Genomic DNA, 13,752 nt, shown 5'->3' on the forward strand with positions numbered 1-13,752 from the left:
AAGTATCTGGAGACCCAACTAAAAGTAGCTCAGTGTCTGGGTTCAGAAAAACCTCAGAGACAGAAAAAGCCAGAGGGTGAACTGGCCTGGGGCTCCCCCCAGGGGAGCACTTTAACTTGGATGAGGTCTGTGGTCCCTTGAATCTGAGGAAGTTGTGTTGTTAGTGGCTCAGTCCTGCTGGCTCTTTGCAATCCCATGAACTGTAGCCCTCCAGGCTCCTCTATCCATGGAATTCTCCAGGCAAGAATTCTGTAGTGGGTTGCCATTCCCTTCTCCAGGGGCTCTCCCCACCCAGGGAACCCAGGTCTCCTCATAGCAGGCAGATTCTTTATCCTCTGAGCCACCAGGGAATATGAGGACATAGAATAAGTATATTTCTTTAGAGTTGACAGTTTTCCTACAAGCCCTTTTTTTTCTGAGTTCCTATCCTCATTTAGATGCCAAAGAATAGAGGATTCTCCCCTCTTTTTGAGAGGGAAGATGGTAGAAATGTAGAAAAGCTCATTTTGAAGAGTGTTTGGAGAGTTTGCGATCTAAGAAATGAAGAGGTGGACAAAAACTGTGGGAACTGAGGTTGTTTTGTCTGGAGAAGACGAAAGTATGGGAGTGGAGGGTGAGGTGAAGAGCTAACTTCAAAAAATCGCCTGATGGGAAAGTCAGAAGTTTGTTGAAAGCCCTTACTCTCGCTTGGTAAACAACTGAAACGACCTGCTCTTGAAGGTCTGATTGTTGGCTTCCCCTGGAAGAGAGAGCGGTTAAATTTATTCTCTTAAGCACCAAACAGTGAAATTAAAACAAACAAACAAACAAAAAAAACCCACAAAAACATGTATATATATGTGATGGAAACACATTTCTATTCAATACCAAGAATTGCCTTTAAAAGGCATGGAGCTGTTTCGGGAGGAAAGTCGTCCGCGGCGCGCCAGGGGACCGACTCTGCCCCAGGGTCGAGACTCCCGGGTCGGGGGTCGCCGGCTGGGGGCGGGGACCCGGAGCCCAGGGTGCGCACGTCAGACTCCAGCTGCGCATCCCGGGCTCCCCTGGGAGCGGCGCGGGGCGGGGCGGCAGGGGTCCAGGGAGCTCCGGCCCTGGCTGGGCTGAGGGCGCTGGACCAGGGCTCAGCAGCATGCTGGCCACGGTCGGGAGCCTCCTGCGCCTCCGCCTAGGGCGCATCCCCTGCTGCGCCCCGGGAGCGCCCCCAGAAGTCGAGCGGCGGCCGGTCGCGTCTCTCTGGCCCCGGGGTCACCCCCAGTACTCCTGTGGCGGGAGCCCCGGCAGCTCGGAGCCCCCAGGTTCTGGTGAGCAGGGGCTGGGAACGACCCGGGAGGGACGGGTCCGTGGAGTGCTGAGGCTGGGGGATGGAGGCGTGAGTGCGCCCCGATCACTGGGCCGTCGGTCTCTCCGTCACTATGTATGTCCCTGTCGCTTTCGCAGCCGAGAAGGTCCATAGGGTCCCCGCCGAGCACAAGCCGTCGCAATTTGACAAGAGAATCCTGCTGTGGACCGGGCGTTTCAAAGCAATGGAGGATATCCCGCCTCGGATTCCGTAAGTGTGGCCCGTGCCGGGACGGGTTGAGGGAGCCCTCGAGGGTCCGCTCCAGGCCTGGAAGGCTCGGGGTCCACCGACTTCCCGACCTGGGCGCACAGAGGTCGGGAGAGGTGTGCAGAGCCACACGGGTCTTCACAGTACTACTTACCACTCTATAGGGAATTACTCACGCGCCCTTAGTGCGGTTAAATGCCAAGCTCCTTCACTGGACTGTGAGAGACAAGCTAAGCTTATGGGGAGATTGTTGAAGTCGGGTGAAAATCCCCAAGTTCAATGGATACTTGCACGGTCGCTCAGATAACCGCCCCTGGCGAGCTCAGGGGCCGGGAGGCAGTGGAACCCTTAAGCCAACCAAACAAAAACTAGGGTCCTCGCATATGCCCGGCTGGCTGAGAGGCGGAGGGGCCCTGGCCTGGGCTGGGGAGGGGAGGAGTTGCGGCTCCCTAATCCACCCAAGGAAGGATCATAACTCATGGTGTGGCCGAAGAGTCTCTGGGAAGAAGCCACATCCATGTGACCTCCTCTTCTGGGGCAGGAGATGCCTGGTGTACGCGGTTCTGCAGCCCTCTGAGCGCGGGTTTTCTAGGACTAGGAGCCAGGGCGCATCTGTGTCTCTGGCCTCCTCATCCCATATCCATGACAGACGTTCGCTTGATAAAACCTAAACTGACAACTTCAACTCCAGGGTAAATGTAATCTTTTACGAAAATAAAAATAAAGTAAAGGTCACCCGTAAAAAACATTTTTTTACAGCTTCAGTTTATGCAAAGCCCAGAAATCTTCCCAGCACTTTACAAGGGAGTGGTTAAAAGGGGAAGGAAGGAAACTAAAGACAAAACCAATCTACCACTTTTTAAACTGATGTCAAAAAAAAAAGTGAGACTAGAACTATAAAATCAAATAAGGATTTCAGATGTTCAAATATTATTTTATATGATGTGATCGATGCCTGTTAGAATGGATGATGGAAACTGGGTCTACACCTTGTTCTGTGCATATTGTGCACACTTTTTATTGATTGTCAACTTATTAGTCATCAAAAGCATTTCAAATGGGAAAAATATGGGAAAATGTTCAGTAATGAATTCTCAAAACATTTTTATTCCTTTCTTGGATTAAATGATTTAATGAGGAATGGACATGGAATTTGAACTCTGTTTTCAGCACTTATTCACCATGGAGATTTTTTTTCTAATATTACAAAACAAATTTTGTTTTCCTTGAGATCTATAATTTAGCCCAGAGCAGAAATTAGCCCCAGAAAAGCTTAAAAAGACCACCCTCAGTGTTTTTGGATTTTGAATTCTAGGGCTATATGACAGAGTAATCAAAAATGTAAAGAACCTGCATTATTGTAAATTAACGCATGTCTAGAGATTCTAGACCCAATATTATAGCAATATAGCTGTATATGTGAAGAGACCCATTTTACAGAAATAATTCTTCCCCACGATCACAAAGAAATATCGTAAAAAGGAGAAATTCTGTTAAATTAACTTTGAGCAAGGTGCCTAGGAAAAGTATTATAGTTTGGGGTTGGAGACATGAAAGTATTTGAATATTTTTTATTGTTTTCTATAATTTTCAAATCATTGCTATTTAGGAGAGATATGCCTCCTAAGCTAAGTGTTAGATTTACAATGTAAACAGCTTTCACTTTTATGCTTTTAATGGACATATAATGAACAACTGACCTATAATTTTTGTACCATACACTAATGATATTTAATAATGACTGTACTTTTTCCTTTCTTTTCAGTGTTAAACTAATTTGGTATAGCAGTTCAAAGCCAGATGGATGGGTAAAAAAGATCAGATCTTTCAGGTTCCATCTGGAACAAAAATTAACAACAAGTGTAATCTAATAATGTGCTAATATTCACCTGTTTGCAACTAATATCTTAAAACTTACATTAATCTGCCTAAAACCTGAGGAAAACAGGCTAGATATTGGTTTTCTGTGTTCTTTCAACTAGTGGAAAGTTAAAGATACATTTTTTTAATTTTTAAGAGGAATTACTTCCTAGAATTATTTTTTTATGTTACTGCATTCTATTCAAATAACATAGATAAGAAAAAATACTGCTGAATACTTTCTCAAAAATCATTCTTTACTTATATCTATTTATAAGCTGCCACTTCATATTACTGCAGTAATATAAATAATAAATACCTGTTAATTTGAAATTAGTAAGATAATGTACTAGAATTTGTAAGGCTTTCACATCTGCCAATTGCATTCAGGGAAATTTTTTGAATATTTACATAAAAAATCATTGTCTATTATGCCAGTCAGGAAATCATATTGCTTTAATGTAATTAATAGAATACACATCTTGGTTTAGGCCAGAAATGATAGATGCTGCAAGAAACAAAGCTCGGGTGAAAGCTTGTTACATAATGATTGGACTCACAATCATCGCCTGCTTTGCAGTGATAGCATCAGCCAAAAGGGTGAGTACCTCTTAAAAGTAAAAATAGACTTGTGAATTTTAAGAAAGATTATAGCTTTGTTCTCATTTGGGGGATTATTGCTGGTTTTCCAATGTAAGAACAGTCTCATCTCAGACATCTTGAGCCATCCGCATGTATCAATTGTACTGAAAACAACACTGTTCATGGAAATTTGAGTCAACAAATTAACTATCTGGACAGAAGGGACAGAAGCTTGTTTCCATTTATAACACAAAGAAAAATGAGAAATTACAGTTTATAACCTGGTTAAAATTGGCAAAGGAAGAACTTTTTTGTATGAAAGTTATCCAAACTACACCCTTCCTTAAATCATGAACTGTTTAGCTATGGCATCAGTTCAGTTCAGTTGCCCAGTCGTGTCTGACTCTTTGCGACCCCATGAACCGCAGCACACCAGGCTTCCCTGTCCATCACCAACTCCTGGAGCTTACTCACACTCATGTCCATCGAGTCGGTGATGCCATCCAATCATCTCACCCTCTGTCGTTCCATTCTCCTCCCATCTTCAATCTTTCCCAACATCAGGGTCTTTTCCAATGAGTCAGTCCTTCGAATCAGGTGGCTAAAGTACTGGAGTTTCAGCTTCAGCATCAGTCCTTCCAATGAATATTCAGGACTGATCTCCTTTAGGATGGACTGGTTGTATCACCTTGCAGTCCAAGGGACTCTCAAGAGTCTTCTCCAACACCACAGTTCAAAAGCATCAATTCTTTGGCGCTCAGATTTCTTTATAGTCCAACTCTCACATCCATACATGACTACTGGAAAAACCATAGCCTTGAGACTATGTAAAAGATATTGCAATAAACTAGGCAACAGATTATCTCAGACAAGGGTGATATCAGGAGAGATGATGTGGAGTGGTCCAACCGGGATATATTTTTAAGCAGAGCCAATAGGATTGCTGGTGTATAGTGACTTACTTATGAGTAGCTCGGAAGATAATAAAATAGTACCTGAGTGAGAGTGTTTCAGATGTGGTGGTCAGGGAAGCTCACTCTGAGAAGAATGAGAATAAGTCATTTAGGGTAAGGCCAAGACAAGTGAGGAAAACCTATAGAGAGTAAAGTGTCTAGTATATTTAAAAAAAAAAACAAAACAACGAACTAATGTGGCTGAAGTATAAAGGGAAGACAGTTTGAAACACGAAGCGTCCAGGCAATATCAGAATAAAATCTGTCATTTAGGAGCTAGAGAATCACCAACTGGATAGGCAGGTTACTAAGGTAGGTTAAAAACTAGAGATGACTGAATTTCTTTATTTCTATGTTTAAGTGTTCATTCCAATAAACATTTACTAAAATTTCCATTTGATAAGAATAATTTCAAAGCCTAAGTTCTTTGCCAAGCCAACAGAAAGAGATAGATATGTATAGGGACTTCCCTGGTGGTCCAGTGGTTAAGACCATGCTTCCACTGCAGGGGCAAGGCTTCACTCCCTGGTCTGAGAACTAAGATCCCCATATGCCACGTGGCATGGCCAAAATAATAGACATACAGATAACATTAGAGCTTCCTAGATGGCACTAGTGGTAAAGAACCTGCATGAGAGTTCAGGAGACCTAAGAGACATGTAGGAGACAGGATACAAGGGTTCAGTCCTTGGGTTGGGAAGATCCCCTAGAGGAGGGCATGGTAACTCACTCCAGTATTCTTTCCTGGAGAATCCCAGGGACAGAGGAGCCTGGCAGGCTACAGTCCATAGCATCACAGCGAGTCAAAGATGCTTAGTTGGTTCCAGGCAAACTATTCTGTGTGATGAGGCTACCAAAATCCAGTTCCACCCCTGGCTGTGTTACTAAAACATAGTTCTAAAACAAAGAAGTTATAATCACACTCAAATGGGCTCAGTTGTAGGTACCACCATGAAGAAGTACACTGATAAACTGGAGTGTATCCAGAGGAGAGTTCAACACAGAGGAAAGTTGTTAGGGATGGAGAAATTCAGACTAGAGAAAATTTTCACAGAGATATCAATATTTGTGGGGCTGCATTTCATGGTAAAAACTGATCAGCAGATGCAAGAATTGGGGAAAAGCAAGAAGCAAAATTAGAAAGTTATTACCTCATAATTTCCCTTCAGAAACTACATATTAGAGATGGCAAGGGAAAGGGCTCATATACAGGACACAGGCAAACTAGCCTCTGTGGTCATCACTTCCAAATTTTGCACTTCTAACTATTTCGTGATTCTATGCCATAGACGGAGAAGGCAATGGCAACCCACTCCAGTACTCTTGCCTGGAAAATCCCATGGACAAAGGAGCCTGGTAGGCTACAGTCCCTGGGGTCGCTAAGAGTCGGACACGACTGAGCGCCTTCACTTTCACTTTTCACTTTCATGCTTTGGAGAAGGAAATGGCAACCCACTGCAGTGTTCTTGCCTGGAGAATCCCAGGGACGGGGGAGCCTGGTGGGCTGCCGTCTATGGGGTCGCACAGGGTCGGACACGACTGAAGCGACTTAGCAGCAGCAGCATGCCACAGACATCCTGGAATATGAAGTCAGGTGGGCCTTAAGAAGCATCACTATGAACAAAGCTAGTGGAGGTAATGGAATTCCAGTTGAGCTATTTCAAATCCTGAAAGATGATGCTGTGAAAGTGCTCCACTCAATATGTCAGCAAATTTGGAAAACTCAGCAGTGTAACAGAACTGGAAAAGATCAGTTTTCATTCCAATCCCAAAGAAAGGCAATGCCAAAGAATGCTCAAACTACCGCACAATTGCACTCATCTCACACGCTAGTAATGTTCAAAATTCTCCAAGCCAGGCTTGACAAATATATGAACCATGAACTTCTAGATGTTCAAGCTGGTTTTTGAAAAAGCAGAGGAAGAGATCAAATTGCCAACATCTGCTGGACCATCGAAAAAGCAAGAGAGTTCCAGAAAAATATCTATTTCTGCTTTATTGACTATGACAAAGCCTTTGACTGTGTGGATCACAATAAACTGTGGGAAATTCTGAGAGATGGGAATACTAGACCACCTCTTGAGAAACCTATATGCAGGTCAGGAAGCAACAGTTAGAACTGGACATGGAACAACAGACTGGCTCCAAATTGGAAAAGGAGTACGTCAAGGCTATATATTGTCACCATGCTTATCTAACTTATATGCAGAGTACATCATGAGAAATGCTGGGCTGGAGGAAGAACAAACTGGAATCAAGATTATTAGGAGAAATATCAATAACCTCAGATATGCAGATGACACCACCCTTATGGCAGAAAGTGAAAAACTAAAGAGCCTCTTGATGAAAGTGAAAGAAGAGAGTGAAAACGTTGGCTTAAAGCTCAACATTCAGAAAACTAAGATCATGGCATCTGGTTCCATCACTTCACAGCAAATAGATGGGGAATCAGTGGAAACAGTGGCTGACTTTTTCTGGGCTCCAAAATCTCTGCGGATGGTGATTGCAGGCCATGAAATTGAAAGATGCTTGCTTCTTGGAAGAAAAGTTATGACCAACCTAGACAGCATATTAAAAGGCAGAGACATTACTTTGTCAACAAAGGTCCGTCTAGTCAGTTCAGTTCAGTTGCTCAGTTGTGTCCCACTCTTTGTGACACCATGAACTGCAGCATGCCAGGCTTCCCTGTCCATCACCAACTCCCGGAGCCACCCAAGGCCATGAGTTGGTGATGCCATCCAACCATCTCATCCTCTGTCATCCCCTTCTCCTCCTGACCTCAATCTTTCCCAGCATCAGGATCTTTTCAAATGAGTCAGCTCTTCACATCAGGTGGCCAAAGTATTGGGGTTTCAGCTTTAGCATCAGTCTTTCCAATGAACACCCAGAACTGATCTCCTTTAGGATGAACTGGTTGGATCTCCTTGCAGTCCAAAGGACTCTGAAGAGTCTTCTCCAACACCACAGTTCAAAAGCATCAATTCTTCGGCGCTCAGCTTTCTTAAGAGTCCAACTCTCACATCCACACATGACCACTGGAAAAACCATAGCCTTCACTAGACGGACTTTGTTGACAAAGTAATGTCTCTGCTTTTTAATACGCTGTCTAGGTTGGTCATAACTTTCCTTCCAAGGAGTGTCTTTTAATTTCATGGCTGCAGTCACCATCTGCATTGATTTTGGAACCCAGAAAAATAGTCAGCCACTGTTTCCACTGATTCCCCATCTATTTGCTGTGAAGTGATGGGACCAGATGCCATGATCTTCATTTCTGAATGTTGAGCTTTAAGACAACTTTTTCACTCTCTTCTTTCACTTTCATCAAGAGGCTCTTTAGTTCTTCTTCACTTTCTGCCATAAGGGTGGTGTCATCTGCATATCTGAGATTATTGATATTTCTCCTGACAATCTTGATTCCAGCTTGTGCTTCTTCCAGCCCAGCATTTCTCATGATGTACTCTGCATATAAGTTAAATAAGCAGGGTGACAATATACAGCCTTGACGTACTCCTTTTCCCATTTGGAGCCAGTCTGTTGTTCCATGTCCAGTTCTAACTGTTGCTTCCTGACCTGCATATAGGTTTCTCAAGAGGTGGTCTGGTATTCCCATCTCTTTCAGATTTTTCCACAGTTTATTGTGATCCACACAGTCAAAGGCTTCATTATAGTCAATAAAGCAGAAATAGATGTTTTTCTGGAACTCTCTTGCTTTTTCGATGGTCCAGCAGATGTTGGCAATTTGATCTCTTCCTCTGCTTTTTCAAAAACCAGCTTGAACATCTGGAAGTTCACAGTTTACATATTGCTGAAGCTTGGCTTGGAGAATTTTGAGCCTTACTTTACTAGCGTGTAAGATGAGTGCAATTGTATGGTAGTTTGAGCATCTTTGGCGTTGCCTTTCTTTGGGATTGGAATGAAAACTGACCTTTTCCAGTCCTGTGGCCACTGCTGAGTTTTCCAAATTTGCTAACATATTGAGTGGAGCACTTTCACAGCATCATCTTTTACGATTTGGAATAGCTCAACTGGAATTCCATCACCTCCACTAGCTTTGTTCATAGTGATGCTTTCTAAGGCCCACTTGACTTCACATTCCAGGATATCTGGCTCTAGGTGAGTGATCACACCATTGTGATTATCTGGGTCGTGAAGATCTTTTTGTACAGTTTCTGTGTATTCTTGCCACCTCTTCTTCATATCTTCTGCTTCTGTTAAGTCCATACCATTTCTGTCCTTTACTGAGCCCAACTTTGCATGAAATGTTCCCTTGGTATCTCTAATTTTCTTGAAGAGATCTCTAGTCTTTTCCATTCTATTGTTTTCCTCTATTTCTTTGCACTGATCACTGAGGAAGGCTTTCTTATCTCTCCTTGCTATGCTTTGGAACTCTGCATTCAAATGGGAATATCTTTCCTTTTCGCCTTTGCTTTTCGCTTCCCTTCTTTTCACAGCTATTTGTAAGCCCTCCTCAGACAGCCATTTTGCTTTTTTGCATTTCTTTTTCCTGGGGATGGTCTTGATCCCTGTCTCCTGTACAATGTCACGAACCTCCATCCATAGGTCATCAGGCACTTATCAGATCTAGCCCCTTAAATCTATTTCTCACTTCCACTGTATAATCATAAGGGATTTGATTTAGGTCATACCTGAATGGTCTGGTGGTTTTCCCTACTTTGTTCAATTTCAGTCTGAATTTGGCAATAAGGAGTTCATTATCTGAGCCACAGTCAGCTCCCAGTCTTGTTTTTGCTGACTGTATAGAGCTTCTCCATCTTTGGCTGCAAAGAATATAATCAATCTGATTTTGGTGTTGACCATCTGGTGATGTCCATGTGTAGAGTCTTCTCTTGTGTTGTTGGAAGAGGGTGTTTGCTATGACCAGTGCATTCTCTTGGCAAAACCCTATTAGCCTTTCCCCTTCTTCATTCTGTACTCCAAGGCCAAACTTGCCTGTTACTCCAGGTGTTTCTTGACTTCCTACTTTTGCATTCCAGTCCCCTATAAAGAAAAGGACATCTTTTTTGGGGTGTTATTTCTAGAAGGTCTTGCAGGTCTTCATAGAACTGTTCAACTTCAGCTTCTTCAGCGTTACTGGTCAGGGCATAGACTTGGATTACTGTGACATTTAATGGTTTGCCTTGGAAACGAACAAAGATCATTCTGTTGTTTTTGAGATTGCATCCAAGTGCATTTGGGACTCTTTTGTTGACCGTGATGGCTACTCCATTTCTTCTAAGGGATTCCTAGGGTATGGTTTTTCCAGTAGTCACGTATGGATGTGAGAGTTGGACTATAAAGAAAGCTGAGCTCCGAAGAATTTATGCTTTTGAACTGTGGTGTTGGAGAAGACTCTTGAGAGTCCCTTGGACTGCAAGGAAATCCAACCAGTCCATCCTAAAGGAGATCAGTCCTGGGTGTTCATTGGAAGGTCTGATGTTGAAACTGAAACTCCAATACTTTGGCCACCTGATGCAAAGAGCTAACTCATTTGAAAAGACCCTGATGCTGGGAAAGATTGATGGCAGGAGGAGAGCATGGGATCACCAACCCAATGGACATGAGTTTGGGTAGGCTCTGGGAGTTGGTGATGGACAGGGAGACCTGGCGTGCTGTGGTTCATGGGGTCGCAGACTGAACGACTGAACTGAACTGTATCCATCTTCCTTCTCTCCAATTCATCTGTCACTTTGAATAATTAATATGTTACCTTATCTAAGATGTTGTCAGATAGAGATGGAGAAATGGGTAGCAATTTGAGATGTGTTTAGAAAGGTAAAAAGGATAGACCTTTATGGTAAGTTCAGTGTGGGAGGAGGAAACAAAATGGAAGAACGACATCAAAAAAGCCTGGATTTCTGCTTGAGAACCTACGATGGATGGTGTTGCCATTCCCCATGTTTATGGCTAGGGAAAGAACTGGTAGCCCTGACAGACAAAATATATCAAGTCCTCTATTTTGGATATGTTAAGTGTGAAATGCATATTAGGCTTCCATCAGTATCTATTAGATTTTTATTTTTTTCCTGCAAATGACTTTGTATGTTCTTCAGTCTGAGGGACCTATAGCTTTGCTCACTTCTGAAAAAGTGTAAGCTGTTATTACTTCAAATATGACCTCTCCCCTCATTCTAATAACTCACCTGTTGGGAATATATGTTGGAATTTCTAATTCTATTCTCCAAGTCTCTTAACTTCTCTATTTTTTTGTACTTATATCTCTGTGCCACATTTAGATTATTTCCTCTGATCCATTTTCTAGCTAGAGTTCTTTCCTCCTGATCACAATGCTAATTGTCTTCTCTTTTTACAAGTAATTTTTTCTCCCCCAGGTAAATGCCTAGTGTCCTTGCCAGTTCTCAGGCTGGTAAGAGTTTTAGTCATTCCACAGGAATACCTCAGCTCCATGCCCATGATCTAAATCCTGAACTTGCCTATTGGTATAGCGATTCAACTTCTAGCCCACAGCTGTTAAAGCCATTATTTCCCCCTAATAAAGCCACTTCCATCTATCCTGGCTTTTGTCCTTCTCATTCCCCATTAACTTATGCCTTTTGCATTCTTTTCATAAAAGGTACCTGAGGATTTCCCTTTCTTGATTTTAACTATTTGAAAGTGATTTATGTTTTGTCCAACAACTGTATCTTTTGTGTGCCAAGAGGAGGTGGGGGCAGATTTCTGATATAGCGGTACTGTTGTCTAGAAGTCTAATAACTTAGGCTGATTTTTTCTGTATCAAAGGATCGTTTATCTTAAATGCTACATGTGATTGACGCTTTGTTATTTTTCTTCTTTTATGGAGTCTGCTGTGTATCTCTAAAACACAAATTTTTCCAGAGCATCAAAATGCTTTGCCTTTTGCTTCTGCAGGCTGCAGAACGACACGAATCTTTAACAAGTTGGAACCTGGCAAAGAAGGCAAAATGGCGTGAAGAAGCAGCACTGGCTGCACAGGCCAAGGCTAAATGATATTCTAACTGACAAAGTATTCATCGGAATATCATCACTATGACCAGCAACAATAAATGATAGGTAAAAGAGAATATTTGACAAAGTACTTGTCAAGGCTTTATTTGGTAACAAGAATGGCGAAGTCTTTTTTTATTTCTACTTTTAGTAAATTTTTGCTGAAGTAGAACATACATTTAGAAAGTGCACAAAAGTGTACACGGTTTGATAGAATTTTAGTGAACACAACTGTATAACTGTTCAGATCAAGATGTAAAACATCTCCTTTCTGCCTCATTTCTGCCCTCAGTCAGTCATTACCACACAGATAAAAAAAGATGTTGTTTTATCACCGTAGACTAGTTTTGCCTGTTTTAACTTTATATACATAAGATTATATAATATACACTTGTATAAATTCTTATACTCAGTATTATACTGTGAGGTTCATCCACAGACTGTGAGTAGCAGGAAGTCATTCATTTTCATTGTTATAGTATTCCATTGTATGAATATGCCAGTTTATCTGGTTATTTGGTCCAGTTTTTGGCCACTAGAGATGATGCTAAAATGAGCATTCTGGGGACTACCTTGGCGGGCCGGTGGTTGAGACTCTGCGCTTCCACCGCACGGGGCACAGTTTTCATCCCTGGTTGGGAAACTAAGATCCCACATGCCTCGGGAACAAAAGTAAAACAAACTTCCCCTACCAGACATCATGATGTAGTCACAAAACAGAATAGTAAACAGCAAAGAGAATGAGCAAACCACACATATATGCATCAACATGAATCTCAAAAAATGTTAACATTGAGCCAAAACCCCAAATTCCCAGATACAGAAAATATATGTAAACTTCCAGTTTATACATTTAGAAAACAGATAAGTAAGGCTATATTTCTTAGGGATATATATACACATGAGATGAAACAATGAAGCAAAGCACAAGGATTATTAATAACATCCAGAGTAATAGTTACAAGGGACTGATAATAATTAAATTGGATGCTGAATACACAGGTGTTTTATTATTCAACTGTCTTCTTACACATTATTCTCTTTGTGTATTTTATAATAAAACAATTTAGAAGGTGGAATGCTCAGAAAATAATGAGTCATGTTAAACCCCTAAAATTTTGCCATACTTTTTTAGACAGCAGTTTAAAAAAAACAACCATGACTGAAAGGGAACAAGAGGGATCCCTCAAAAGTAAAGCTGTCCAAAGTTTAGAACTCCCAATTTTTAAATAACAGGTACTTTTGAGCATTACACATTAAATTCCCCAAACTGCCTACTGCTTCCAAATTTAAGTGTTTATGCAAAAGCTAGTGAGCATTTTAAGCTCTTTACTTGGTGGGGTTGCTCCCAACCAACATTTTAGTTCTGGTGGTGCTGTACAGCAATGCTTGCAAGTGCAACTATTTGAAAATTTTATTTCATAAGAATGGAAAATTGAAATGTTAAAGTGACTAATAATGATATGATGTACATGTCTCTTAAAATTGCAGACTGCTTTACTGGGAGCAAGAAACCCTAAAAATAACTGACATAACTACTTTTACTACTCTGTGATTAACAAAGTTTCAAATACTGAAGGAAATGAGGCCAGATGAAGCAAAAAAAAAAAGGTAGTAGAATAAGAAAATAAAAACACTAAACTAGGGGGGGAGGCTAAGCTTGGCTACTGTGTGATTTTGTGTTTCAGAGCACACTAAGAAAGTTAAATCAGATATTCCCTTCTATTTCCAAAACTCTAAGCCTTAAATAAATGCACTGTATTGCATTAAAATAATAGAAAAGGAAAAATAATCTCAGCTGAACATGTGAATGTTCCATTAATTGCCAAGGCATGAGATACAAACATA

General features: G+C 41.7%; 1 protein-coding gene across 1 annotated transcript; it reads left to right on the forward strand.

Moving 5' to 3' along the window:
- Positions 1 to 1,102: 1,102 nt before the first annotated feature.
- Positions 1,103 to 13,514, forward strand: FAM162B (family with sequence similarity 162 member B). Its single transcript, NM_001101289.1, is given in 4 exon segments — positions 1,103 to 1,301; positions 1,438 to 1,549; positions 3,898 to 4,006; positions 11,809 to 13,514. Coding segments are annotated over 4 exon segments (492 nt in total). The 5' UTR covers positions 1,103 to 1,129; the 3' UTR covers positions 11,908 to 13,514.
- Positions 13,515 to 13,752: the final 238 nt, after the last annotated feature.

This window comes from Bos taurus, chromosome 9, assembly GCF_002263795.3.
Source record: "Bos taurus isolate L1 Dominette 01449 registration number 42190680 breed Hereford chromosome 9, ARS-UCD2.0, whole genome shotgun sequence".
Lineage (NCBI taxonomy): Eukaryota > Metazoa > Chordata > Mammalia > Artiodactyla > Bovidae > Bos > Bos taurus.